The sequence below is a fragment of the Pongo abelii genome, chromosome 19 (assembly GCF_028885655.2).
Source record: "Pongo abelii isolate AG06213 chromosome 19, NHGRI_mPonAbe1-v2.0_pri, whole genome shotgun sequence".
Lineage (NCBI taxonomy): Eukaryota > Metazoa > Chordata > Mammalia > Primates > Hominidae > Pongo > Pongo abelii.
In genome coordinates, this window is record NC_072004.2 from 51,854,079 (window position 1) to 51,880,476 (window position 26,398).

General features: G+C 44.4%; 2 protein-coding genes and 1 long non-coding RNA gene across 24 annotated transcripts in view; 1 reads left to right on the plus strand and 2 right to left on the minus strand.

Moving 5' to 3' along the window:
- DUSP14 (dual specificity phosphatase 14) overlaps positions 1–14,712 on the minus strand; it is a 35,200-nt gene extending 20,488 nt beyond the window's left edge. For 2 of the 10 annotated variants that reach the window (XM_063718696.1, XM_024235618.3), the window contains exon 1: positions 3,180–3,314. The gene's annotated coding sequence lies outside the window, so the exon portion shown is untranslated. Of the gene's footprint in view, positions 1–1,493; positions 2,861–3,179; positions 3,315–3,504; positions 4,611–14,587 lie in introns of those variants that run through there. The other 8 variants (XM_063718695.1, XM_063718693.1, XM_063718697.1 and 5 more) reach the window with 8 other exon arrangements.
- Positions 4,666–13,446, plus strand: LOC129051360 (uncharacterized). The gene is made up of 4 exons (XR_010138275.1): positions 4,666–4,901; positions 6,006–6,099; positions 7,148–7,278; positions 13,215–13,446. It is a non-coding gene; the product is annotated as an uncharacterized LOC129051360 (long non-coding RNA).
- TADA2A (transcriptional adaptor 2A) overlaps positions 13,418–26,398 on the minus strand; it is a 73,922-nt gene continuing 60,941 nt past the window's right edge. For 10 of the 13 annotated variants that reach the window (XM_024235504.3, XM_054536776.2, XM_003778800.5 and 7 more), the window contains 5 exons: positions 25,776–25,847; positions 22,598–22,730; positions 21,993–22,036; positions 18,528–18,601; positions 13,418–16,364 (listed from right to left, as the gene is read on the minus strand). In XM_024235504.3, the coding sequence (XP_024091272.2) occupies positions 16,179–16,364; positions 18,528–18,601; positions 21,993–22,036; positions 22,598–22,730; positions 25,776–25,847 (509 nt within the window). In that variant the 3' untranslated portion in view covers positions 13,418–16,178. The remainder of the gene's footprint in view (positions 16,365–18,527; positions 18,602–21,992; positions 22,037–22,597; positions 22,731–25,775; positions 25,848–26,398) is intronic. The other 3 variants (XM_063718691.1, XM_009251552.4, XM_063718690.1) reach the window with 1 other exon arrangement.

Here is a 26,398-nt window from a genome sequence, read left to right on the forward strand (position 1 = left end):
TTTTAAAATAGCATGCTGCAGAAATTTAAAAAATTATATATGTGCGTTGTGTATACACATACATACACACACACGCATACATACATACACACACACACACACACACACACGATGCCGACCAGAAAGAATTCACAAGAGTATCTACTTTTAGTTTGCATTGAGGTTAAAAACAAGCAAAATAAAACTATGTCAATTAGGGATTTATATTTAGGGGATAAAAACTATAGAAAAGAAGGAAATGATTTCCATAAAAGTCAGGGTAGTTTCTGGCTAGGACCTCTGGAGGAGGGACTTCCATAAAAGTCAGGGTAGTTTCTGGCTAGGACCTCTGGAGTCAGATTCTTGACCTGCAAGATGGTTACACTTATGTTTTCGTTAAAATAATTCATCAAATTATCCATTTGTTTTAGACACTTTTTTACATAATTTACAATTCAATAAATCTAATGTTGATTTCTGGGAATTCAGAACCATGACAACAATTCTGGCCAACCCTCTCTGATTGTCACTATTTGCCTGTCAGCTTCATAAGGTCAGAGACCGACCTTACTTGCCTTCTTCCTCTGTATTCAGGCACAGCACCTTTAGCATGGTAAAAGTCCTCGGTAAATGTATAATATATAAATCCACAGACTCCTGACATGAATTTTGTTTTAACCCATCCATTTCCTGAAATTACTGATTTGAAGGGTGCCCACATTAACACTTTCCTTTGTCTTCACCCAGGTGAAGTGAAGCTTTCATAAATAATAAAGCCATCTTAAATGTTAGCTCTGTAAGTTTATACCCAGGCCTTGGTTGCTTTAGCAACTCTCCCTGCCTTCCACTCCCTTTGACGTTTCTTTATAAGCAAAGACAAAACAATAGGCTAGTAGTCCTAGATTTTTTTAAATAGGAAAGTTTTATTCAGCACCTAAGAGTAAAACCTAGGATCGTAATGATTCTACTACTCTGAAGTTGTTTAAAGGGGTAATTTGCCCCTTGCCCTGAGAAGTAACACCGTCTATCAGGATTATTAAAACTTTACCAACAGTTGTACTTAAACACGTTACTTGTTCTTGACAGAAGCCAAATCTTTATAAACAGGACAAGTCAACTTTAAAATAATTAATTTCGGTTAAAAAACCACTTTGTGCAAACGAACATTTATAAAAATGCTTAGAAAAGTCTAAAAAGATGCACACAAACCGATCAAGATGCACTTGGCAGTTACTTTTGAGAAAGAGGTTCAAAAGAAAGCTTTAACCTTATTAGTAAAGTTTAAATGTCACAGAGAATGGTTAATGTATTTCTCGTGATTTTGGGAAAAGCATTTTTAATCCATTTTGCCTTAAAATCCCAATTGCAAAGGAACCCATCAAACATAGCCCTCCCTAAAGTCCACCTTTAAAAATGTTAAAGTCTTAAAGGATTTCCTGGACTTACATACTTGGCTAGTCTTTTATGAATATACATTTATGCCATTCTATTAATTATTATTACAGAACTCATACCTGCAGTCAACCGATGTGAAAGCTTTCAGATGAGAACTCAGGACACACACGTTCAACAGTGACATTAAAACGACTTGGAATGAAGGAAACTGTCTCCAGTTTTATGGGGGAAAGCCAAAAATACCAAGCAACTACCTCTCCTCCCCCAAGCGTCAGAAGATGAGTCAGAGCTGGAGGCAGGAATAGGGCCCATGTGTCAAGCCTCCTGTGCAGGGCTCCTTCCTACCTCCTCGTGGCAACCCTCGTCCCTCCCCCTCAGGTCAGGGTCTCTGGCCTGGCCTGGCCTGGCCTGTCCCTGATGTGAAGTGTCCCTGATGTGAGTTCTCAGGCGTCTCTGGCAAAGAAGAGGCGTTCACTGTGGGGGTGCCCCCTTCCCTGCATTTCTCAAGGGAACCAAGACTGGGGGCCTTTATGAGTCCACAACAACTAACAATAACTAAATCGCAGCTCAAGGGAGTGGAGCCTCCAGACACACGCACAACTCTGCAAAGAATACAGCACCTTTGTTCCCCTGGTTTTAGAGAGCAGGAAGGAAATGAGCAGAAAGAAACTGTGACTTGTCCAGTGTGACCTAACTTTGTGGCAGAGCTGAGTCTCAGGCATGGAGCTGCCGGCTGGCCTCGGCCTCTCTGACTCTTAAGTGATCTGTAGAATGTCAGGGAGGACGGTCCAACATTCCATTATACTTCTGAGTGGCCTTAGGGACTAGGAATTCCAGGAGACTCTGGGTTAAATCTCTTGGTCCCTATTCTTTTAAGGTTACTAAGGATACCCGGAGTTTGCTGTTCGCCTCCGTTTTTACATCTGTTAAACGGGATGGTAACGCTCTCCACCCCCCTCTCTTATAAACCATAATGAACAGCTAACGAGTTAACACACATTAAATGTCCAGAGGTCTTGCCGGATAGAAAGTACAAGGTGGTTTAAAAAAAAAAAAATCCCTGCATAGTAAAACTGCATTTGTAAGTCGCTCCTCCTTCCCTAGCCTCTGGGATGCCCAGTTACCATAACACTGGCTGGTACCACTGGCAACATCCACCTAAATACACTTATACAATCCACTTAAGGCGGCCACAGCACGCACCTCCTCTTTACAAACAACAACTCAACTTCGCTCCAGAGCAAGGGTACTTAGGAGAAATAAAAAGACAGATGTTAGCACCGCGCACACCCATCTACCACCGCAGAGGAAGACTCAAGTTGGACACTTGGCATCGCTGAAAGTCAAGTTGCTTCTATCCATGCACCAGAAACCTCGGGGAGATGCAAAAAGCCGCGGCGCGCTCCAGAGCGGGTGGATGCCAGCGAGACTAGGCGGCCTCAGCGGCGTCGGAAGGCGACGGAGGAGAGGCGCGGCCGAGGATGCTGGAGCCCCGGGGCACAGGGACAGGGTCGCGGGGTCGCGGGGGCGCCGCGGCGCGGCGGGGGAGCGGCAGGGGGCGCACGCCCAGGGCAAGCGAGGGTGCGCTGCGGAGGGTCCCGGGCCTCTCCTCCCCGCGCCGCCCAGAAGAGTCAAGGACCGCCGGGGAGCAGGTGGTGGCGCCGGCACAAAGTTTCCAGAGGCGGGGTCGCGCGGGCCTCTGGGTCCCCCTGCGCCCAGGGACCCGAAGCGCGAAGTACCGCCCTCCCGCCCCCACCCCAACACCTTCCCCACAACCCCCACCCCCGGGCCTACGGGTCCCCTACCGGCGCGGCGCAGCGCGTCGCGGGTCGCGGCTGGGGCTCCGTCCTCCTGCGCGGCCGCCGGCTTCTGCGGGCTGGGCGCCGCGCGCGCTGCCTCCTCCTCCCGCCGCCCGCGCCCGGGGCGGGCCGCGCGCACGCTCCCTGCGCCTGGCCGCCCTCTCCGGAGGTGGGGGGACGCGGCGCGGGGCGGGGGGAAGCGCGGGGCGGCAGGTGGTGCGCGTGCGCGCTGGGCTTCTGCGCCGTGGGGGCTGGCCCGGGCGCGCCCCGAGCTCCCGAGGCAGCGGCCACCTACAGGGCGTTCCTCGGTGCAGGTCCCCTGGTCTCTTACCGTGCCTCACACACGGGCGACCCCTCGCTTCCCCAGTCAGCGTCTGCGTATGAGCCGGGCTCGAGGCGGGCTGCGGGGGCGCTGTGCTGGGGTGCTTTCGGGATTGGAGAGGATTAAAGTCGAGAAAGCAAATCCGATACAGGTGTGAAGCCGCCGCGGGTGGCTCGGGACGGCCTCGACCCCACCCCACCGCCTCCCCAGCCCGGAGAGCCCGGGAGTTGGGACCCAAGAGCGAAGGGAAAATCAGTAGCGCGGCAGTTCCTGGCTGACCCTTGCTGGAACAGGTACGGGCAGCCGTGGCGCCCGAGACCCGGAGGTGAACATGCAACCTCCGTGCGCATCTCCGCCTGCTCCCGCCACGCCAAGGTGCCGTCCTAGTCTCGGAGCCAACACCCACCGCCCGAGTCCCCGAGGCAGGGCAGGGGTTCTCCAGAGCGCAGGCGGGACACGGGCATTTGAGGGCTCATTTGCTGTGTGACTCTGAGGGTCTTTTAAAATTCAGGTCTGCCCATCTGTAACAAGTCGATGCGAAATGGATGTTTTCCAGCACAGCCCCGCCTCCCCTCCGCCTCTGGCAGGTGAGGGGAGACACGTGGGAGGCAAAGCGACTTCCTCAAGGCTCTGCCGTGAGTCAAGGCACCTAAGAGTCCTGACTTCATGCCCAGTCCTTGACTCACCAGCCCCTGCTCCTCGCCGTTGCAAATCGTTGGCCTCAGAATTGCTGAGCAGTCAAACGAGTAGGCATGGGTTTGCGGGGAGGGGTGGAGCGGAGAAGTAAAACCCGCGTTTGGGGTTTACATCTCCCGAAGTCTTCAACGAAAAGCTTTGAAGCTTTTTCATGTTCTTCCCGATCTCCACTGCCCAACCGGCTTCAGAGTCATCCGGTGCGTGCTGGACTATCTAAAAGTTAGTGACAATTTTAATGATAATCCTGGGAAACGAAAAAGGCCCAGACTAGAGAGATTTATTTTCGTCTTCGTAAAAAGAGAATCAAAGCTTTAAAATTAGGCAAAATTAATCTAAGAGAAAACAAAGCAGCATACTTTGCTAGATTCAGGAAACCACTGAGTTCAAATCGTGCCTGGGAAAAGCATCTTCCTAACACTAAATTGTGACGTCAATTCACTTAGTGACTTACTTGTTTACATGCCAATACGAAAAGAGCAAATCTCTAACAGAAAGGATTGTGTGTTTTCATTTCTGCTCAGCACCCCCTAGTCCTTGAAGCTTCAGTCAACTCAATGACTCAGCAGCACAGATAGATGCATCCCTCTTCACATTCCAGCTTGTTACACTGTAGGCAGGTTTCCAAAACAAGCTCTAGTGACAAGGAGCTAGGCATTTTCATGGATTATGAGAACTAAACCTACCATGAAGAGTCAGTGAAGAGGAGGGAGGTAGGCTAAAATAGAGTTTGTGTTGTGTGCGATGTGCGTGTCAAGATTTAGAGATTTAGAGATTAAGTAGAAAGAAGTGCTGAAGTCAGACCATTTAATGACTGTACAGACATGCCCAGGGGTAGGGAGGCGCTTTATGCCTTTACAGAATGTGGAAGTGCGGGCTTATACATGCCTCTACCAAAAATGCAATTTGAAGGTATTCTCTTCTGGACCAGCACTGTCCAGTAGAACTTTGTGTGATGATGGACATGTTCTGTATCACCACTATCCAGTACAGTAGCCACTAGCCTCATGTGGCTACTGAACACTTGAAATGTGGCTAGTGTAACTAAGGAAGTGAATCTAAAATTTTATTTTAGTAAATTTAGATAGCCACATGTGGCTAGTGGCTACCTTACTGGACAGCACATTTCTAGACTGTAAGTATGTGAGTTTTTTTACAGATGTCAATTTTTCTTCTGTTTTTTTTTTTAAGTAGGCTTCAGGATGGAGTGTAGTGGTGCAATCATGGCTCACTGAAGCCTCCACTTCCCAGGCTCAGGTGGTCCTCCCACTTCAGCTTCCCAAGTAGCTGGGACTACAGGCATGCCACCACGCCTGGCTAATTAATTAGTTTTTATTATTTTGGGGGGGACGGAGTTTCACTCTTGTTGCCTAGACTGGAGTGCAATGGCACAATCTCGGCCCAGTGCAACCTCCGTCTCCCGGGTTCAAGTGATTCTCCTGCCTCAGCCTCCCGAGTAGCTGGGATTACAGGCACGCGCCACCACGCCTGGCTAATTTTGTGTTTTTAGTAGACACAGGGTTTCTCCATGTTGGTTAGGCTGGTCTTGAACTCCCGACCTCAGGTGATGCCCCCTGAGGTTACAGACGTGAGCCACCGCACCTGGCCTTGTTATTACTAAAGAGACCTGGTCTCTTTAAATAATATGTTGCCCAGGCTGGTCTCGAACTCCTAGGCTCAAGCAGTCCTCCCGCCTCAGCCTCCCATAGTGCTGGGATTAGAGGCATGAGCCACTGCGCCTGGCAGTGTCAACTATTGTGGATGTAGAAACATTTTAAAGGCTGTCTGCTATAAAATTACAATTTGTCTATGCCCAGGTAGGGTTTGGGTTCTCCTGACTCCCAGCTAAATAAGCAGTGCTTTCGAGCAGGGCAGCATCTACGAAGAGTGAGAGCTGATACGATTAACACAGTAAGTAGAGGGTGGAAATTTGTACTCTGCTTAGCTTCTGATGTCTGCCTTTCCAAAAACATTCTCCTTAACTGCTTGAGCAATGACTGCTCCTTAGATTAATCAAGACTTTTATGGGTCCCTCAGAATGAATAGTTGCATCTTCCATTTGTACCATTGCCTCTGGTTAACAAATTAGCAACAGCTTTGATCTGTCAGAATTGAGGAACAGAGGTTAACAAGGCTCCCAGTCTACAGAATTTTGACTTCAGGGTGCCATCGGGTCTTGTGGCTCACAAAGATTCGGAAGGCCTGCTTGCCTGTGCCTGTAATTCCAAATTATATGCCATTGATGGCTATAAAAATGCAACTCCCCTGAGATAAGTAAATCTTTAAGCTACTGTCCTTTGGCAGATTTGAGAGGGACACTGGACACCAGGTTTCTGGGAGAAAAGATTTCTTAAAAACTAGCAGGATAGAAGTCTCAGAAGTCTCAGAACACATTTCTTCTACTACAGAAGTTTGCCTAAGGCTTGTGCTATTTCATAAGATGTAAAGTAGCACCTTATCTAGATATCATAAGGATTAGCTAGATGTTATTAAATGTAAAATACTTTGAACTTCTACTTTCGAGTTTTCACAGTTCTCATAAAATGTACTTTCCAAGTAATAAAGAATTGTCACATTACAAATAAGAAAAAAAAAAAAAAGCAAAAAGGAGAGAAAAAGCATTGCTCACCATAATTTTATTACTTAACAAAACAACAATTAGCATCTGGATTTCTTTCTGGTCTTGATTGTATGCAAGATTTTCTACTTTTGTTAACACAATTACAATCAAAGTATGCATACAGTTCTGTAACCTGACATCAAGCTTTTTGAGCCAGGCATGATCAAAGGGAACATTACAACATGTCTAGGATAATTAGGTAATTTCAAATCTGTCTCTGAAATGTTTTGCCCTTAATTCAACCCTTGGGCAGTAGCAATGATGCAGTGATGAGAATTTCAAGATAAACAACATCCTTGTAAAATGCACATCTGTCTGTTTTAACATTTGTTCTTGCAGATCTTCATGTCCCTCTGTGAGACTTTTGCATGATGTGAATTGGGTGGTACAGGAAAATCATGTACTTGCTCATACCTGACTGCTCAGTGGGAAAAGGCTCAGTGGGAAAAGAAAAGGAAGGGAGGCACCAGGTGTGTTATATACCTTAACCCATTTAATCTTTTGTTTTTTTTGTTTTTGTTTTTTTGAGATGGAGTCTCACTCTGTAGCCCAAGTTGGAGTGCTATGGTGCGAGTAGCTAGGACCACAGGCGTGCGCCACCAAGCCCAGCTAATTTTTTGTATTTTAGTAGAGACAGGGTTTCACATGTTGCCCAGGGTGGTCTCAAAAACTCCTGAGCTCAGGCCGGGCGCGGTGGCTCATGCCTGTAATCCCAGCACTTTGGGAGGCCGAGGTGGGCGGATCACAAGGTCAGGAGATCGAGACCATCCTGGCTAATGTGAAACCCCGTCTCTACTAAAAATACAAAAAAAAAAAAAAATTTAGCCGGGCGTGGTGGCAGTCGCCTGTAGTCCCAGCTACTCGGGAGGCTGGGGCAGGAGAATGGCGTGAACCCAGGAGGCAGAGCTTGCAGTGAGCAGAGATCGCACCACTGCACTCCAGCCTGGGCGACAGAGCGAGACTCCGTCTCAAAAAGAAAAAAAAAACTCCTGAGCTCAGGCGATTCACCCGCCTTGGCCTCCCAAAGTGCTGGGATTACAGGCGTAAGCCACCACACCCGGCCCATTTAATCTTCATCAACCCAGTCAGGTAGGTATTACCAACCACACTTTAGACATGAAGGATTAAGAAACAGCCCAAGGTTGCATTACTATTAAATACCAGAACAGGGATTAGTGCTCAGATCTTTTCAGTACACCAGGCAGGTAAACAAGAAAGCATTTAGCTGTAGAGGGCCAGTAATGTCAACAATCCCTACTTCTTCCTCAGTTATTTGCTCTATAAATTTTTTTTTTTTTTGAGACGGAGCTTCACTCTTGTTGCCCAAGCAGGAGTGCAATGGCGCGATCTCGGCTCACTGCAACCTCCAACTCCCGGGTTCAAGCGATTCTCCTGCCTCAGCCTCCCGAGTAGCCGGGATTACAGGCATGAGCCACTGTGCCCAGCCTGCTCTATAAATCTTAATTTTAAAATGGGTGTTTTGGTGGGGCGAGGTGGCTCCCGCCTGAAATCCTAGCACTCTGGGAGGCTGAAGCAAGTGGATCACTTGCGGTCAGGAGATGGAGACCAGCCTGACCCAACATGGTGAAATCCTGTCTCTACTAAAGATACAAAAATTAGCTGCGCGTGGTGGTGTGCGCCTGTAATCCCAGCTACTCGGGAAGTTGAGGCAGGAGAATTGCTTGAACCAGGGAGGAAGAGGTTTCAGTGAGCCGAGATCACACCACTGCAACTCCAGCCTGGGTGACACAGTGAGACTCCATCTCAAAAAATAAACAAATGGCTGGGTGCAGTGGCTCACGCCTGTAATCCTAGCACTTTGGGAGGCTGAGGCAGGTGGATCACCTGAGGTCAGGAGTTCGAGACCAGCCTGACCAACAAGGTGAAACCCTATCTCTACTAAAAATATAAAAATTAGCCGGGCATGGTGGCAGACACCTGTAGTCCCAGCTACTCAGAAGGCTGAGACAGGAGAATTGCTTGAATCCGGGAGGCAGAGGTTGCAGTGAGCTGAGATTGCGCCACTGCACTCCAGCCTGGGTGACAGAGCGAGACTCCGTCTCAAAAAAAATAAAATAAAATAAGTGTTTAAAACGATTTTGTTTACAACTGAATGTATTTGAAGAAAAGAAAATTTTAGAGACCTTTTTAAAAAGGGTAAGTGAACTATTCTCCCCTCAGGAGTTAGTTATCTCTGGTAGTAAGTATACCAGAAATGATAAGAGACCTACCTTTAAAGACAAACAAGCTAATGAATGATGCTTTGCATAAGCTCATGGAACAAAGAAGAAAACCTGGTCTTACTGAAGCGGAGTAAATTTCCAAACCAGCCCAAAAAACCTGGAGACTTCTCCTCTAGTTATAAACTACTACATGTATCATAACCAAACTACTGAATATGCAAATGAAGGTGTGCTGAATATGCTAAGAAACAGAATGTGAATGGAAAGGTAACGGAAGTTCCCAGATTGGTTAAAAGGCAACATCTAACCTACAGTCTTGCTCATCTGCTCTTTGCTTTGCCAAATAGTAGCAAATCTGTTACAGGAAGTCAGAAGACCCAAATTATTTCTTCACCAGACCCAAGATGTACATATCGTTGTAAACAAATCCTTGATGCAGTGTCTCCAGAGCCCTGGAGCAGTGTCTGGCCACATCTTGGATGCTAAATAGGGGTATCAACTTTCACCAGAGGGCCTCTAAGCTTCTGGTCCCTACATCCACCCCATCTTGCCAAATGTGCTAGAAATCTGTAGCTTGTCTTCCCCCCACCCCCCAACACACACACTCCTAGTTTCCATGGAGATGGAACAGTTTACTCTTTTCCCCCAATTGTAAGCCATGGTTATTTTTAACTGGAAAACTCTGAGCCAGGTCACAGCTGGGATCTGGATGATGCAATGACGTCTATAGCCACCCTTCTCTCCCACAAACGCCTTCTTTTCCACAGTCGCTGGGGGCGGGCAGAGGCACCCCTGGGAGACTTTGCTCTCAAAAGCATTTCACTTTGCATCTGCCATTTGTATCACTGGAAGTTGAAATTAAATGAAATTAAAACCCATGCCCATCTTAGATCTGACAGGTGTCCTGAATCTGAAGCTATGCATGCCCAGAACAAGGCCAAGATTTTCCTGTTGGGTTGACAGCCAGGTGAGGTTGACATTCCTATCACCTGTCTGTGGCTAGAGCTTAAATGCTTCTGCCTCCACTGCAGTGGCTTTATCAGCTGCAGTTTGCCCTTAAAAAGGCTAAAAAGAGGTTCCTAGTAGGATATTGTGTGGAAAAGCTGTTACCCCATCTCTCCAAAGCAAATAACCATGATCTCAGGGTCGGAATCCTGTTGTCTCGTTTGCTACTAAGTTCAAATCAATCCATCCATCTCAGCTAGAGTCTTCAAGGCATTTCTGAACTTTTTGCGCTTTTTCAATAATTTTTGGGAAAAGCTATTAAATTACCCCAAAAATTGGCCTTTTCATCTTTGACAGCTTCCTAAAGATTAGAAACTGAAATAAGATTAGAAACTGAAATAAAAACATCAGTTTTCTTATAGGGGGACATCGATTGGGCAAATGCTCTATTCTCTCCCTCGGTCCAGGAGTTAGCTATCTCTGGTAGTAACTGTATCAGAAGTGATTAAGAGCCCACAACCCAAATTCCTTTTTTTTTTTTTTTTTTTTTGTTAAGACAGTCTTACTCTGTTGCCCAGGCTGTAGTGCAGTGGTGCGATCTCGGCTCACTGCAACCTCCACCTCCTGGGTTCAAGCGATTCTCCTGCCTCAGCCTCCCATAGCTGGGATTACAGGCATGCACCACCACGCCCGGCTAATTTTTGTATTTTTAGTAGAGACGGGGGTCTCAACATGTTGACGAGGTTGGTCTCGAACTCCTGACCTCAAGTGATCCACCCACTGAGCTCAGCCTCTCAAAGTGCTGGGATTACAGGTGTGAGTCACCACGCCTGCCCTCCATTGATTTTTAACTTCTTAATATGTTTTTCGGTTTTAAAGGAATTCCCTAAATGATGATAATGAAAGGTGAGGGGCGAGGGAAGGATCCAAATCAATAGTTATATATTGTTCAATAGGAAGAAAGTCTTAGGTCATTGCGAACAATTTCAGAAATGGGGAGTATACTCGGCAGCTAGCTTTCCAACAAGAGGAGAGATGTTAGAAGTGTCATGAGTTGGCACTTGGCTGTCAGTTCACTGAATAAGGGTGATTTGATGGCAGCATTCAGCATTTCTGCTTAAGAAAGTGCTGGTTTCTTAAAACAACTGTGAGGCCTTCTCCTTTCCATATTTCCTAAGATGCTGATTCTGTTCAACACAACTCTGGACCAAGGCAGGATTATTATAAGCTACCTGGAAGCTTTTTGCCACCCACAGCCTCAGGGGAGACCAGACCAAGATGAAAAAAGTATTGCTTGGTTAAGAAGAGGGGGTTAATTCAACCAAATGATTAGTTTGGTGCCACAAAAATCCATTCCGGTGCTCTAACGTAGAAAATAGGTGCATCAGACTCAATTATCCAGCCCAAGTCTGGGCTGGCAAAATTTAACTACAGGGTTTTCAAAGACAAGGGTAAGTACAGTGACCTTCAGGGCTACATCTATGAAATAAATTTTTTGTAGTTTTCAGGGGTTTGAACCTTTTAGTTGTAATTTCCTGTGCTATCTCCATTTCCTTATTTCTACTGTCAACAGGGAAGGGGGCCTAGGACACAATGCATAAGCTACTCAAGTGACAAAGGAATTGTAATGGCAGATGCACGACATTCATCTTTCCCTTAAATAATGTCTCTGATTTGTAGCTTAGTCAATCAAATCAAAGGGCAGTTTGATTGCAGTACACCTTAACTGCTGGAAGCCAAGGCAACAAACAACAGAAAAAGAACTCCCTGCCATTAGACAAAGAAACTGGTTTTCCATACCTCTCAGAAACTTCATTTTTCCCTCCTCAAACACAGCATACTAACACGTCAGTTCTGATGCACACCTCAAGGACTGGCTACTTAGTTTCCAAATTCCTAAGTTAAAAGCTCCTCACTTTTTTTTTTTTTTTTTTTTTGACAGTCTTGTTCTGTTGCCCAGGCTGGAGTGCAGTGGCGCACTCTCAGCTCACTGCAACCTCTGCCTCCTGGGTTCAAGTGATTCTACTGCCTCAGCCTCCCTGAGGCTGGGATTATAGGCGTGAACCAGCACGCCTGGGTAATTTTTGTATGTTTAGTAGAGACGAGGATTCACTATGTTGGCCAGGCTAGTCTTGAGCTTCTGATCTCAAGTGATCCGCCCACCTCATCCTTCCAAAGTGCTGGGATTACAGGCCTGAGCCACCTGCCTAAAAGCTCTTCACTACTGTTCTCACTCCCAAATCAAGTGCCTATGTCAGCAGGACTATTACTATTCAGGCTGCTGTGACCCTGCTCTTGTTCTGTTTCACTTACATTTGGCTCAAAAGGACTAGGTATCGTCTTTTTTTTTTTTTTTTTGGTAGAGACAGGGTCTTGCCCTGTCACTCAGGCTACATTACAGTAGCACAATCATGGCTTACTGCAGCCTTAACTACCCAGGCCCAAGTAATCCTCCTGCCTTAGCCTTCCAAGTAGCTAGGACAAAAAGCGTGAGCCACCACACCCAGCATTCTTTCTTTCTTTTTTAATATAGAGATGGGGGTCTTGCTGTGTTGTCCAGCCTGGTCTCAAACTCCTGGCTTCAAGTGATTCTCCCACTTCAGCCACCCAAAGTGCTGGGATTACAGGCATGAGCCACTGCACCCAGCCTGTGTCTGATTAAAAAGAAATCTTTTAGCTTGGCCAACTCTTCTATGCAAGGCCACAGACATGGCAGTGTCCTGGTGTTCCAAAGATGGTCCTTTCTGGCAGATGTGGGAAAGGTTAGCTGCATTTGGCTAAGCACGTTGGAAAGGAAAGCAAAGCTTCCAGATCAGCAGTATCTCTTGAATCAAACTTTTATTTAAATATAATTTTTAGAAATTCAAACAAAAAGCTAGATGCATGTAAGATACAGAAAACCCTTTTGTGTTGTCAAGAATAATGCAATGTATATTTAGAAGGTGTCCACAAAGATATCCTTAAAAATGAATGGGTGAAGTTCCCCAGAATGCTGTTGAGAATATAGTACCACTGTTTGCTTAAAGATGGGTGAAAAAGTGTTTTTTGGAGGGATTCTAGGCGTAAAGCTTTGCAAAGTTGGGTTTACCAAAGAAATAATAAAACTCATACATATTTATGAGTGAGTTTTCCCAAACTGCTGTGTAATGTGGCCTCTGATTCTTCAATGGAGAGTTTTTCTCTTGTTACATACCTACATATTTCCTAAAGCTAGAATGACTTACAAACTGGGATTTTGTTGCTATTGATGAATGCCATTGGTTTTCTCCCTTTTCCAGCTAACCCCCAGCTGAGGAAGATTTCAATGACTGGTTGCTTAACTGAGTTCAGATTTTTAAAAGCAGGGGAAGTGAAGATGGTTAACAATAAAAGGAAAGAAACTGGGACCCAGGAAAAGATAAACCGTGAATATTTAGTATTAATTGGTATCTCAAGAGACAGAGTCTTTCTTGGTCTTTGAGCACAGAGAAGAGTCATTACATGGAAAGAGATTTGTTCTTTATTTCCCACCACTTAGAGAGAAAAATATGCATAAAACTCCAGTGGAAACTTTTAACGTTAAATTGCAATAAAAATTTCAGTAAACAGGTCTTATTCATGTCATTAAGTTTCAGGGTAAACTCTCTCTCTCCTGAGACAATCTGGAGAGACCTCTATCAGTGTAGTTGGTTTATGGCCAACCCTGTCTAGAAGCAAAGAGGAAGGATGCAATGCTACGTATCTTTGCAAAGTTGGGTATACCAAAGAAATAATAATCCTACTTTCGAAAATCCAGTCATTTAAAACTTCGGTCTTATTTTTCTATTACTATTTTCAACCATGCCATTTTCCTCATGAAATCTACTGATTTCCCATCAGCTTTTCAGAGTTCAACTGTTTCCAAGGTTTCTGTCAGACTGTCCTACCATCCTCCCACTCCTAACTACCCAGCTGCCCCTTGTGTTCTAGCCAAATAAATCTCTTGGCACCATTGTCCTTACACCCACTGCTGCCTCCACATCATTCTCCACCCCGTGTGTGGAACTGTCTCCCACTTCCATCTGCCATTTTTCTCTCTCTTCTCTATCATATAATTGCCCCAAAAGCCCACCTCTCCCAGGAAGCCTTCCTTAATCAAGGTTAAGGACTCTTCAGACTACAACAGACATCACCTAACACTGGTGTCTAATGCATCCCAACTTTTCAGAACAGGAGTTTCCTTTCAGGGATAAGAGGCAATCACTTCACAACCAACTAGGGGTGATGGTAGTGGTAAAATGTTTTCTATGAGATATGACTATACAAGGAAAACAGATCATTTTCACGTCATTCTTTTTAAAAAATCGAAGTCCTCTATCTGAATTCCCTCAGGTCCTGAGAGTGTCTTTTTCATTTCTCATCCCTTAGATGAATCCCTTCCCACCTGCATGCATATTTACAACAGTCAAAAGTTGGAGCAGATGCTTCCAACAAAGCACACAATATTTTAATTAGATATTTGAATGCAGAAGGAATTAAACAGTCAGCTATTCGATGTGATTTGTGTAGATTCTGATGAAGTTATTTCTATATACAACTTTGTTTCTAACAGAAACAAGATAACCATAAGTTTGGCTTCTTATTCTGCAGAAGGGTTTGAGGACCAAGTTTTACATGTGGTGGGGCTACTTACCCTCATATCTAGTGAGTCCCATATATAAAGCTGCTTTACTTCTGTTTTAAAAGCAGCTTTTATTGCAGGCTAGCCTTTCATCATTGAGAAATAGGGTTCAAGTCTCAATCCAAGCAAAGCTGAGGTTTGTTGCATCATCTCCATCCTCAGGGGCTTGGTATCCTGGGAAACCCAGGGCAAAAACAGGGTGAGTTCAGGACACATATGACAGCAGACAGTGCAGCGTGATGAGGCGGGCATCCAACACCTTAAGTGTGCTTCAGTTACCAGAATATTTGACACACCCACAAATTAAATAGCAAAACATTTTAATTAATTCTAAAAATAACAGAGACATGTTATATCCGGTGCCACCTCCTCAAAAGACTACTGCAGATTAGACAGGCAGACTGCAAAGTACAAAGCCAGACATTAAAGTTTTTTTTTTTTTTTTTTTTTTTTTTTGAGACAGAGTCTCACTCTGTCGCCCAGGCTGGAGCACAGTGGTGCGATCTCGGCTCGCTGCAACCTCCACCTCCTGGGTTCAAGCAATTCTCCTGCCTCAGCCTCCTGAGTAGCTGGGATTACAGGCATGCGCCACCACACCCAGCTAATTTTTGTATTTTTAGTAGAGACGGTTTCACCATGTTGGTCAGGCTGGTCTTGAACTCCTGACCTCGTGATCCGCCCACCTTAGCCTCCCAAAGTGCTGGGATTACAGGCGAGCCACCTTGCCTGGCCGAAGTTAAAGATGCAGTTTGGGATAAGACCATCATAAGGATATTTTCTTCCCCTTTACCCATAAAAGTTGTCAGCTTAGGCTGGGCGTGATGGCTCACACCTGTAATTCTAGTAGTTTGGGAGGCTGAGGCGGGCAGATCACCTGAGGTCAGGAGTTTGCGACCAGCCTGGCCAACATGACAAAACCCTGTCTCTACTAAAAATACAAAATTAGCCAGGCGTAGTGGTGGACACCTGTAGTCCCAGCTATTCAGGAGGCTGAGGCAGGAGAATCACTTGAACCCGGGAGGCAGAGGTTGCAGTGAGCTGAGATCTTGCCATCACACTCCAGCCTGGAGGACAAGAGCAAACTCTGTCTCAAAAACAAAACAAAACAAAACAAAAAAGGTGTCAGCTTAAAAAATCCTTCGACAAGAGCTGTCTTATGCTCTAAAACCTTTCTCTTTATTTTAAATCTGTCTGTAGTGTTTGAAGGCAAGGCAGATAATCAGCAAACTTACCTCGCAATATAAGGATCTGAGCTGGACTCCTGGGACTACAGACTGTGGTTTAGTTCTATTTCTACCAGCACTGTGATGTGAGGTACTATGGTTCTTTTAGTTACAAGAGGTGTTAGGAATGAATGCCCACTCACATTTAATAATAGCTTATGTAGCACACAACTCTGCAGCACAATACCAACAACAGGAGCGTTTTAAAGCAGGATGGAGAAGAAAGTAGACTTAATACAACTTAAGGTTTCCTTTGTCCTTTCCCCTCTTTTCACCATGAGAATTCAGCTGAAAAACAACTCTCCAGAATGCCCACCCACACTGTCCTTTGACCCACCACATTCCAAACTTCTGACTTCTGATCCCAAGCCCTTGGAGCCTTAGCCTTTAGTGATGTATCCTTCTCGGATGAGGAAATCATAGATTTTCCGGGTTTTGTTCACATCTATCTTGATGAGTGCTCTTGCCTGCGCCAGTCTTAAGCCTCCTTGCTTGTTACATTCGTTCAATAGAGCAGATTTGTATTCTAAATAGGCTCCAGGGACCAACCTCACCATCTGACAGAGCTGCAAGACATGGCAAATTTAATAAACATTAACATCTGTCATTTTCGTAATTTAATCCAGCAGGTATAGCAAAAAATTTTTTTAAAGTGACATCAACCTCCAACTATTTATAGGAGCTGATGGGTGGCTGGACTACATTCCATTTAGTCTCTTCCTCTCTGGAGAGAACACTCCCTAAGGACACACCCAGGAAGAGAAAGCCAGGGTGTGATGCTAGAAGAGCCTTTAGCACGTGCCAGCTGGCTCAGGGGCCTGGGTTTGTTAGGGATTACAAATATGTGCTCCTGAGGAGCACCCTGGCTCTTTCAGGAGTCAAACACTAAATGCCCAGGTACAGTCCCAGCACCAATGGTCAGGGAAGAGCCATGGGGCACAGTGGGGGCAGGACGCATAGACACTTGGATTCTCAAGGCTGCATCACATTGTTTTTAGTGTCAGTATAAAGCAGTAGTCCCTGCTTTGGGGATTACATTTCCTACTTCAAAGGGACAGGAGATAAAGAGACCTTGCTAAGAGGAGGTAACTTTAACTGCTAAAAATCTAGAAAATTGCCACATTATCCAGCAATGAGGAATCTGAGGTCACCATTATGTGGGTAAGGATAAAAAAAGCTTGAAATTCCAGGCCATTCAATATTTGAATCAGGCTGACCTATGACCTTCTTCAGCAATACATAGATACTACATTTCCTTCCACTCCCAAACTAATCGTTACTGTTCCTGATGGATAAAATAAGACTAACACTATCCCCTACACTATGACCCTTCCGTATTATCTGAACTGAACTAATGATATATGGTGGGAGATGGGGAACTGACCTTGGGAATTATAAAAGGAGCATATGAGGAGCAAAAGAGGAACTCCTCCAAAAGAGGAACAGACTTCAGAGATGTGACACAGTTTTCTGAAAACTCCTCATGATGACTCTTATGAGGCTGGCTTTAAATTTTAAAAACAGATAAAATCAATATGAAGACATGTCTGATGATTGCAATTGGAAAAAGTAGGTCACATAATTTTTTAAATCAGGCCTGGTGCAGTGGCTCACATCTATAATCCCAGCACTTTGGGAGCTGGTGTGAGTGGATCACCTGAAGTCAGGAGTTCGAGACCAGCCTGGCTAACACGGTGAAACCCCCGTCTCTACTAAAAATACAAAAATTAGCCGGGTGTGGTGGTATGCGCCTGTAGTCCCAGCTACTCAGGGGCAGGAGAATCGTTTGAACCTGGGAGGCAGAGGTTGCAGTGAGCCGAGATCACGCCACTGCACTCCAGCCTGGGTGACGGAGCAAGACTGTCTCAAAAAAAAAAAAAAAAAAATAGCCTGGGCGAGGTGGCTCATGCCTGTAATCCCAGCACTTTGGGAGGCTGAAGTGTATGGATCATGTCAGGAGTTCAAGATCAGCCTGGCCAACATGGTGAAACCCCGTCTCTACTAAAAACTACAAAAATTAGCCAGGCGTGGTGGCACGCGCCTGTAGTCCAGTCCCGGCTACTCGGGAAGCTGAGGCGGAAGAATCGCTTGAACCTGGGAGGTGGAGGCTGCAGTGAGCTGTGATCGCGTCACTGCACTCCAGCCTGGGCGACAGGGCAAGTCTCCGTCTCAAAAAAAAAATAAATAAATAAAAATAAAATAATAATAATTTTTAAAATTAAAATTAACATGACTATATGTGATGTAAAAATCTTTTCCTTATGTTTATAAACATGCTCTGGAGACAATTTACAAAAATGTTTTAAATAATGATTATGTTGTTGGAATAAGTATAGAACTTTTCAAGGCAGCCATTCTGATAGGAAATACCTATTTTCATGTATAAGTTACTTTAGGTTTACAAAAAATTAATTTTATTTACATAAAGCACTTAGTAAAGTAGCACATGGTAAGTGCTCAATAGATGATAGTTGCTAGTATTATGTAATCTACACACCACATGTGCTTTCCCCAAAAGAGGAATGGTGGTAGGGTGACAAGGTAAGCAATTCTCTGAGATCTGCCACAAACGGCACTTTAGCTCTTGGACTTCTAGGATTCACCAAAGCTGTGCATATAAGTTAGATGAATGAAACAAAAGGGGTTTGACCCTGTAATGGATTTTTAATGACAACTCAATGAATAATCAGCCCCTATTCTCTTTCTCCCAGCCCCGTCCCTTTTGTTACCTCCTTTTCTTTTTCATTCAGCTTCTCTGTGCCAGGGAGGCCAGTGAGGTTCAAGGGTGGTGCACTCCGTCTACCTATAGACAGAGAAAGGAAACAGCATAGATTTAATAGGAGCGACAATTTCTCAGGTGTAAAGTATTAAAAAGTTCAGTGCAGCCAGGCCAGCTAGGTATAGGATCACTATATCCAGCTTAGGAAATCCTGTCCTATTCCCTCAGGCCTGTTTAGCTAACAACGTGGGCACCCGAACATTCACTTGAAAATAAAAATGAATTACATATTCAGGGGACATGAATTACCCACAATCTGCTAAAATACACATACAGTCACACATACCTTAGCATCAAATGTAACTACTCACCACAGTAGTTATCTCTTATTATTTTTGAGACAGGGTCTCACTCTGTTGCCCAGGCTGGAGTGCAGTGTTGCGATCATAGCTCACTATAGCCTCAATCTCCCTGGCTCAAGTGATCCTTCTGCCTCAGCCTCCCAACTACCTGGGAAGACAGGCATATGCCACCATGCCCGACTATCACCTATTTCTTCCTAACCATGTAGGAGACTCTAAAATCTGATGCCCAGATGTCATCCAGTTAAGAAAAGTCACACAATGCCTGCTTTGACAGCTGATGAATGGAAATAATAACTGCAGAACAGACATTCCCTAATCCTTGCCACTCGGCCAGCAGTACAAGGCAAACATGGTAATTAACCAAGTACTGTGTGCCTTCAGATCAAAGAAAGACTGTTAGGCCAGCAAAAGGCCCTTCTTTTTTATTATGTGAGGGAATATCTGTTCCTTCCAAAGTAGCCCTGTTTACCTGCAAGATCCACAAACAGGAACAATGAGCCATTATATGGCAAAGCAGGGGCTGAGGTTAACTCACACACCTGAGAAAGAAACCCAAGTCACTGGCCAGGAGGGGAAGCTTGATGAGCAAAACTTTTTTGGTTTTGTTTTGAATGTGTATTAGGGATTGGTATTCAGCTGGGAATGGATAGACTGAGTTAAGCAAAGAAAATGTCGAAGTTTTATAGAGGTTGCTTTTCAAGTGGGGCAGAGAAAGGGGAGGGACTGTTACAAGCTCCTCTGGTGGAAAACAGGCTTCTCTGTTATATCAACAAAAGGCATAAGGGATTATTCCAAATCCTCAAAAAGGGAGATAAAACCATTTGGTTCCTCACAAAAGTCACCAGAGTCTAGGCTACAATCAAAGATGCCAGGCTTCCAATACATAGATGCCTTAAGAACTCAGAATATAAAGGAGAGCAAGAGATCTCCTCAGCCTAAATATAAGGGGTGAGAAAGGCTAACACAGGCTAGGAACAAACAACGAACAAGAGGCCGGGTACAGAGGCTCACACCTGTAATCTCAGCACTTTGGGAGGCTGAAACAGGAGGATCACTTGAGCCCAGGAGTTCAAGACCAACCTGGGTGATATAGTAAGACCTTGTCTCTACCAAAAAAAAAAAAAATCTCCAGGTTTGGTGGCATTCGCCTGTAGCCCCAGCTACTCAGGAGCTGAATTGGGAGGATCACTTAGGCCTGGGAGTTTGAGGCTGCAGTGAGCCATGATCACACACTGCACTCCAGCCTGGATAGTAGAGGGAGACCCTGTCTCACAAAAAAAGAAAAAAGAAACAATGAACAAGTCAGTGCAGACGGTACAGAGAACAAAAATCTATGATCATGTTAGCCAGTTCCTTCATTTAATTAATTAATTTATTTTTTGAGACAGTCTTACTGTCACCCAGGCTGGAGTGCAATGGCACGATCTTGGCTCACTTCTGAAACCTCTGCCTCCCGGATTCAAGCGATTCTCCTGCCTCAGCCTCCGGAGTAACTGGGATTACAGATGTGTACCACCACACCCAGCTAATTTTTATATATATTTTTTTTTCAGGAGAGATGGGGTTTCACCACGTTGGTCAGGCTGGTCTCGAACTCCCAACCTCAGGTGATCTGCCCGCCTCAGCCTCCCAAAGTGCTGGGATTACAGGCATGAGCCACTGCACCTGGCCCAGTTCCTTCATTTTAATTGGCCAGTATTAACTTAGTTGTATTTAGATTTTGGGGGTAGAGTGTTGGCAATAAGAAACTTACAAAATAAAACTTTGATTTCACTGTCTTGGCCACTCCCCTAAAACACTACCTTTTTCTTCCTTCCATATTAAGAAAAAATTACTTGAAATAAAGGAATAAATGGGGGAAAAAAAAAAAGTCCCTACAGTGACCAGGCGCAGTGGCTCACGCCTGTAATCCCAGCACTTTGGGAGGCCGAGGCAGGCAGATCACCAGAGGTCAGGAGTTCGAGACCAGCCTGGCCAACATGGCGAAACCCCATCTCTACTGAAAGTACAAAAATCAGCTGGGCAAAGTGGCAGGCACCTCTAATCCCAGCTACTTGGGAGGCTGAGGCAGGAGAATCGCTTGAACCCGGAAGGCAGAGGTTGCAGTGAGCCAAGATCGCGTCACTGCACTCCAGCCTGGGTGACAGAGCAAGACTCCACTCAAAAAAAAAAAAAAGTCCCTAACACGGACAAATCTGAGACCCAGATTCTGAATCTACTGAGACATACCTCCCCAAATTCCCAGTCATCGATTACCAATCACCAAGGATCATCAGATAGCATATGGCTTAATCTTGCTCTATATACTAATCTCAAAATAGGACATACTCAAAGAGGTAAAACGAAGAAATAGAAATACTTTAGGTCTCCAACTTAGAAATCCTTATGTTTCTGGCAAGTAACATGCTTCTTTGCTCATGTTATATAAAAATAAAAAGCTTAGGCTGGGCACGGTGGCTCACGCCTGTAATTCCAGTACTTTGGGAGGCCGTGGTGGGTGGATCACTTGAGGTCAGGAGTTCGAGACCAGCCTGGCCAACATGGCAAAACCGTTTCTACCAAAAATACAAAACTTAGCCAGGCGTGGTGGTGCGTGCCTGTAATCCCAGCTATTCGGGAGGCTGGGGCAGAAGAATCACTTGAACCTGGGAGGCGGAGGTTGCAGTGAGCCGAGATCACACCACTGCACTCCAGCCTGGGCGACAGACCGAGACTCTGTCTCAAAAAATAAGTAAATAAATAAAAAATAATAAAATAAAAAGCTTTTAATTTATCTCCTGTGAAATAAGTCTCAAAATTAGTGGTAGACACAATTGCAGTAAACTAACTGCTCACGAACATTGGTAAAATAAAGAAGTTACCTCTCTGAAGTTCTTTTTTCCCCTGTCTCTATACTCTCTCTACTCTATGCTCTCACTCTGAGGATAGTCTCTGTCTGGCCATGAAGATTCTGAAAACATACTGATGTTTATATATTGGGCTAACACTTGATTACTGTTACTCTGCCTAAGCACCCTGACACCACAGAGGAAGGAAGATTGCTGGGCCACTATAACCCCTACGATGCAAACTTCACAATTAAGACTTGTTCTGGCCTGAGAAATAATTACCTGAATTCGAAGCCATTGGAATGGAAGGACTCAGGCCGGAATCACTACAACGAAGAAGAGGAATTTAAACTTAGGTCATATCAAACAAGGTGATTTCCAAAAGCCCCGGTGAGACTGGGTGCCATTTATCAGCTAGGTCACCTCGAAGAAGTGTAATGAGATAGACTGAACTGTGTTTTACAGATATCTTACTGTATTGAGCAAGAAAGAAAATCTGTTCTGAGGAAGAAAAATTCCTCAGATTTGTTAAGAAGAGCTTATAATCTAGAACACCACTAACACCACTCAAGGGGAAGGGATACAAACATGATTCTCCAGTGAAAATCTAGGTATGAAGAGAGAGTTGAAGTCATGGGTAGAAGGCTGGGGGAAAATACACTAATTTTAAAAAATAAGATCAAAGTAGTAAAGTATGATTCTAGGAGGTCAGTTGTTTCTCAAAACTGTCAGTATGGCACCGTTTCTGAGATGGACTGCTAAAATATTTCTGAATTCTTCTAGCTACTCAATTATTATTACTCTGCCATCTAGGGTGCCCAGAAATACATGTGAAGGCCAAGGCATCCCAGAAAGAATGCCTCCTTCACCCTGGAGTAATTACTCACATGTCAGCTTGCCGGCGGAGCCACTGCTGGCAAGCACTACTGTCCTGGATATACTGGAGAACTTCTGAGAGCATAGTGCGTTTAAGGCGCTCTTCCTCCCGTGTCTTCTTGAGGTGATCGTAGGTTCTGGCACCTGGGGGTATAAGAAAACACAATGACCAATGGGTGCAGCACACCAGCATGGCACATGTATACATATGTAACTAACTTGCACATTGTGCACATGTACCCTAAAACTTAAAGTATAATAATAATAAAAATAAATAAATAAAAGAAAGAAAGAAAGAAAAAAAAAAGAAAACACAATGACCACGATGACAATGCAGCAGAACTGAAGGGCTTCCTAACTGACCAAGAAACTGGTTTTGGGTTTTGTTCTTAAAGTCTGTTCCCTTTGCGAAACTGCTTTTGCAATTATTTCTCCAAGACCCAAGTAGATTTTCCCTAGTCTGAAATCCTTTTCTTAATACTAAGTATTAAATATTAAATATTTGTATTCCTTTTCTATCTGTAAGAAATTTGGGAGAAAAAAACCAACAGAAAAATACAAAGAAAGTAAGAATTGCTCATATTTCCACTCTCAAAAAGTAACCAACTTTTACTATAGTCATATTTGCTTCCTGCTTTTTCTATTTTTATAAATTTTTTCAAAGTCACACAAGTGACTTTTAAGGAAAGCCTATGCCTTTCCTTAAAAAACAATCAGAATTACAAAAAGAGTTCTCTTTGACATGTAGTACCTCTTCTCCATATTTCTCAGAGGCAGCCAATATCAGGACACCAAAATTAGTTATCAGAGTCTCTATATGCATCTTGCTAAACAGAAGAGCTGCGTGGTGTTTTCTACATGTAAACAAAGGATCACAGATTCCAAAATACTGCACCAGTGGGTTTCAAAATTCAAACTAGGTTCCACAGAGCCCCAGGATACCACAGGAGTATCTTAGAGGTTAATGTAAAGAGAAAGGGCACTGCCAGATACTGGCGGGTCCTGGGCTCTACACATAAATTGAACCATTAAAGTTCAACCAAAGTAATTCCACTTTTATCTTTTTTTTTTGAGACGAAGTTTCACTCTTGTTGCCCAGGCTGGAGTGCAATGGCGCGATCTTGGCTCACAGCAACCTCCACCTCCCGGGTTCAAACCATTCTCCTGCCTCAGCCTCCGGAGTAGCTGGGATTACAGGCACGCACCACCATGCCCGGCTAATTTTGTATTTTTAGTAGACACGGGGTTTCTCCATGTTGGTCAGGCTGGTCTTGAACTCTGGACCTCAGGTGATCAGCCCACCTCGGCCTCCCAAAGTGCTGGGATTACAGGTGTGAGCCACCGCGCCCGGCCCACTTTTATCTTATTTGTAGATTGGGGCTCCACACAAAATTTAATTTCAAAAATGGTTTCCACTGTTAAAGAACCATCATACTAGGCTGAACTTACATCCATAAGGCTATGTTGCACCCACAGGGCTGTGTTAAGAAGCCAACTATTGCTGGGCGTGGTGGCTCACACCTGCAATCCCAGCACTTTGGGAGGCTGAGGTGGGCGGATCACCTGAGGTCAGGAATTCAAGATCAGCCTGACCAACATGGAGAAACTCCCTCTCTACTAAAAATACAAAAAAAAAAATTAGCCGGGTATGGTGGCGCGTGACTGTAGTCCCAGCTACTCAGGAGGCTGAGGCAGGAGAATCACTTGAACCTAGAAGGCAGAGGTTGTGGTGAACCAAGATGGCACCACTGAACTCCAGCCTGTGCAACAGAGCCAGACTCCGTCTCAAAAAAAAAAAAAAAAAAAAAAAGAAGCCAACTATTTCTTATAGATAGTAGGTGACAGCTGTCAATAATCACAAAAACTTCAAATAGGAAGAAGGAGGGAATGCTAAAGATCATTTCAACAATGACAGCAAAACAATAGAAACTGCCATTTATTGAGGAATTATTGTGTGCCAGATACTGTGCTATGCTTATATGCAGTATCTCTAATTAAATCTTTACACTAACTCTAAAAACCTTAGAAAATTAAAACTTGAATAGAGGCCAGGTACAGTTGCTCACACCTGTAATCCCAGCACTCTGAGAGGCCAAGGTGGAAGGACTGCTTGAGGCCAGGAGTTTGAGACCAGCCTGGGCAACATAGCAAGACCCAGTCTCTACGGAAAAAAAAAAAAGGAAAGAAAAATTTGGATAGAATCACATCGCAGAGCTGGCAAGCTGGAGAGCCAAAATTTATACTCAAGCTTTTTAAGTCTAGGCCCAAGCTCTTAACTACTATAATACACTATCTCTTATGACCTGGTTCTAGTGCTAACTAGCTAAACTAGCTCTGTAACCTCTTTATACCTTAATTTCTTCACTAAATGGAAGTAATGGTACTTTATAAGTTTGTCATGAGAATTCAGTGACTTGATCCAAGTGAAATGGTTAGCATAGAGACTGGTACATGGTAAATATCTGATAGATGTTAGCTGCTAATAATATAATTATTGTCACTACGCCAAGTAACTGGGATGCAAGCACCTGAAGCGAGTTGAAGCTTCATTATTTTATAAAAATTCTAAGACCATGTATCATTAAATTTGAAAAGGGTGACACACCTAAAATATAAAATTCCTTTTTTTTTTTGAAACAGAATCTCCCTCTGCCGCCCAGGCTGGAGTACAGTGGCATGATCTTGGCTCACTACAACCACTGCTTCTCAGGTTCAAGCGATTCTTGTGCCTCAGCCTCCCGAGTAGTTGGGATTAAACATGTGCACCACAACACCTGGCTAATTTTTTTATTTTTAATAGAGACAGGGTTTCACCATGTTGGTCAGGCTGGTCTCAAACTCCTGGACTCAAGTGACCCACCTGCCTTGGCCTCCCAAAGTGCTGGGATTACAGGTGTGAGCCACTGCACCCAGCCCAAGATTCTCTTTTTTTAAAGAGCCTCGGCAGAATCCTAAATCTAAAGCAGCACCTCTCTTTCCTTTGTCTCACAACTTTTATTTTACCAAAGATAATCTATATAAAGGTATTTATAGGGATTAAATAGTCAAAACTTTACTGGAAAGATTTAAAGCATTCTGGTAAAGGAAAACTTGTTTTTTTAAAAAAAATTCACAGCAACTCAGAGACTTCCTCTGTGTGTTTGGAAGATACTTGCCCTCAGGTACGGTATGTAGCTGAAGCATACTTACTACAAAAATTGGTAATGCCTGCTGTCCTGTATTCTTGGAGCCTCTTGATTTCCCTTCGGAGTTCAAATTCCACTGTTTTCCCCAAAAGGAATGAAGGAAAAAATTACAAAAATAAAAGCAACATTAGTGAGCACTTTTGCTATTGAGCATTTTCATTAATTCTGCCTTATAAGACTAGGCAAGTTCATTTGGAGAATCTTACTTGTTGGTAACTTCTCATTAGAAATTTTACCCAAGAGCTGAGGAAATACTTCAGCTGTCTTCCAGCTGCTGTCTCCAGAGGCAGCAGCTGGAACGGTCTTCTAGAAAACTTAGTGAAATGGTTGAATTCATTTGTCTACAAAAGTAACAATTTTTTTTCTTTTTTTGAGACAGAGTCTCGCTCTGTCGCCCAGGCTGGAGTGCAATGGCATGATCTCGGCTCACTGCAACCTCCACCTCCCGGGTTCAAGCAATTCCCCCTGCCTCAGCGTCCTGAGTAGCTGGGATTACAGGCATCCACCACCACACCCGGCTAATTTTTGTATTTTTAGTAGAGATGGGGTTTTGCCATGTTGGCCAGGTTGGTCTCGAATTCCTGACCTCAGGTGATCCAGCCGCCTCAGCCTCCCAAAGTGCTGGCA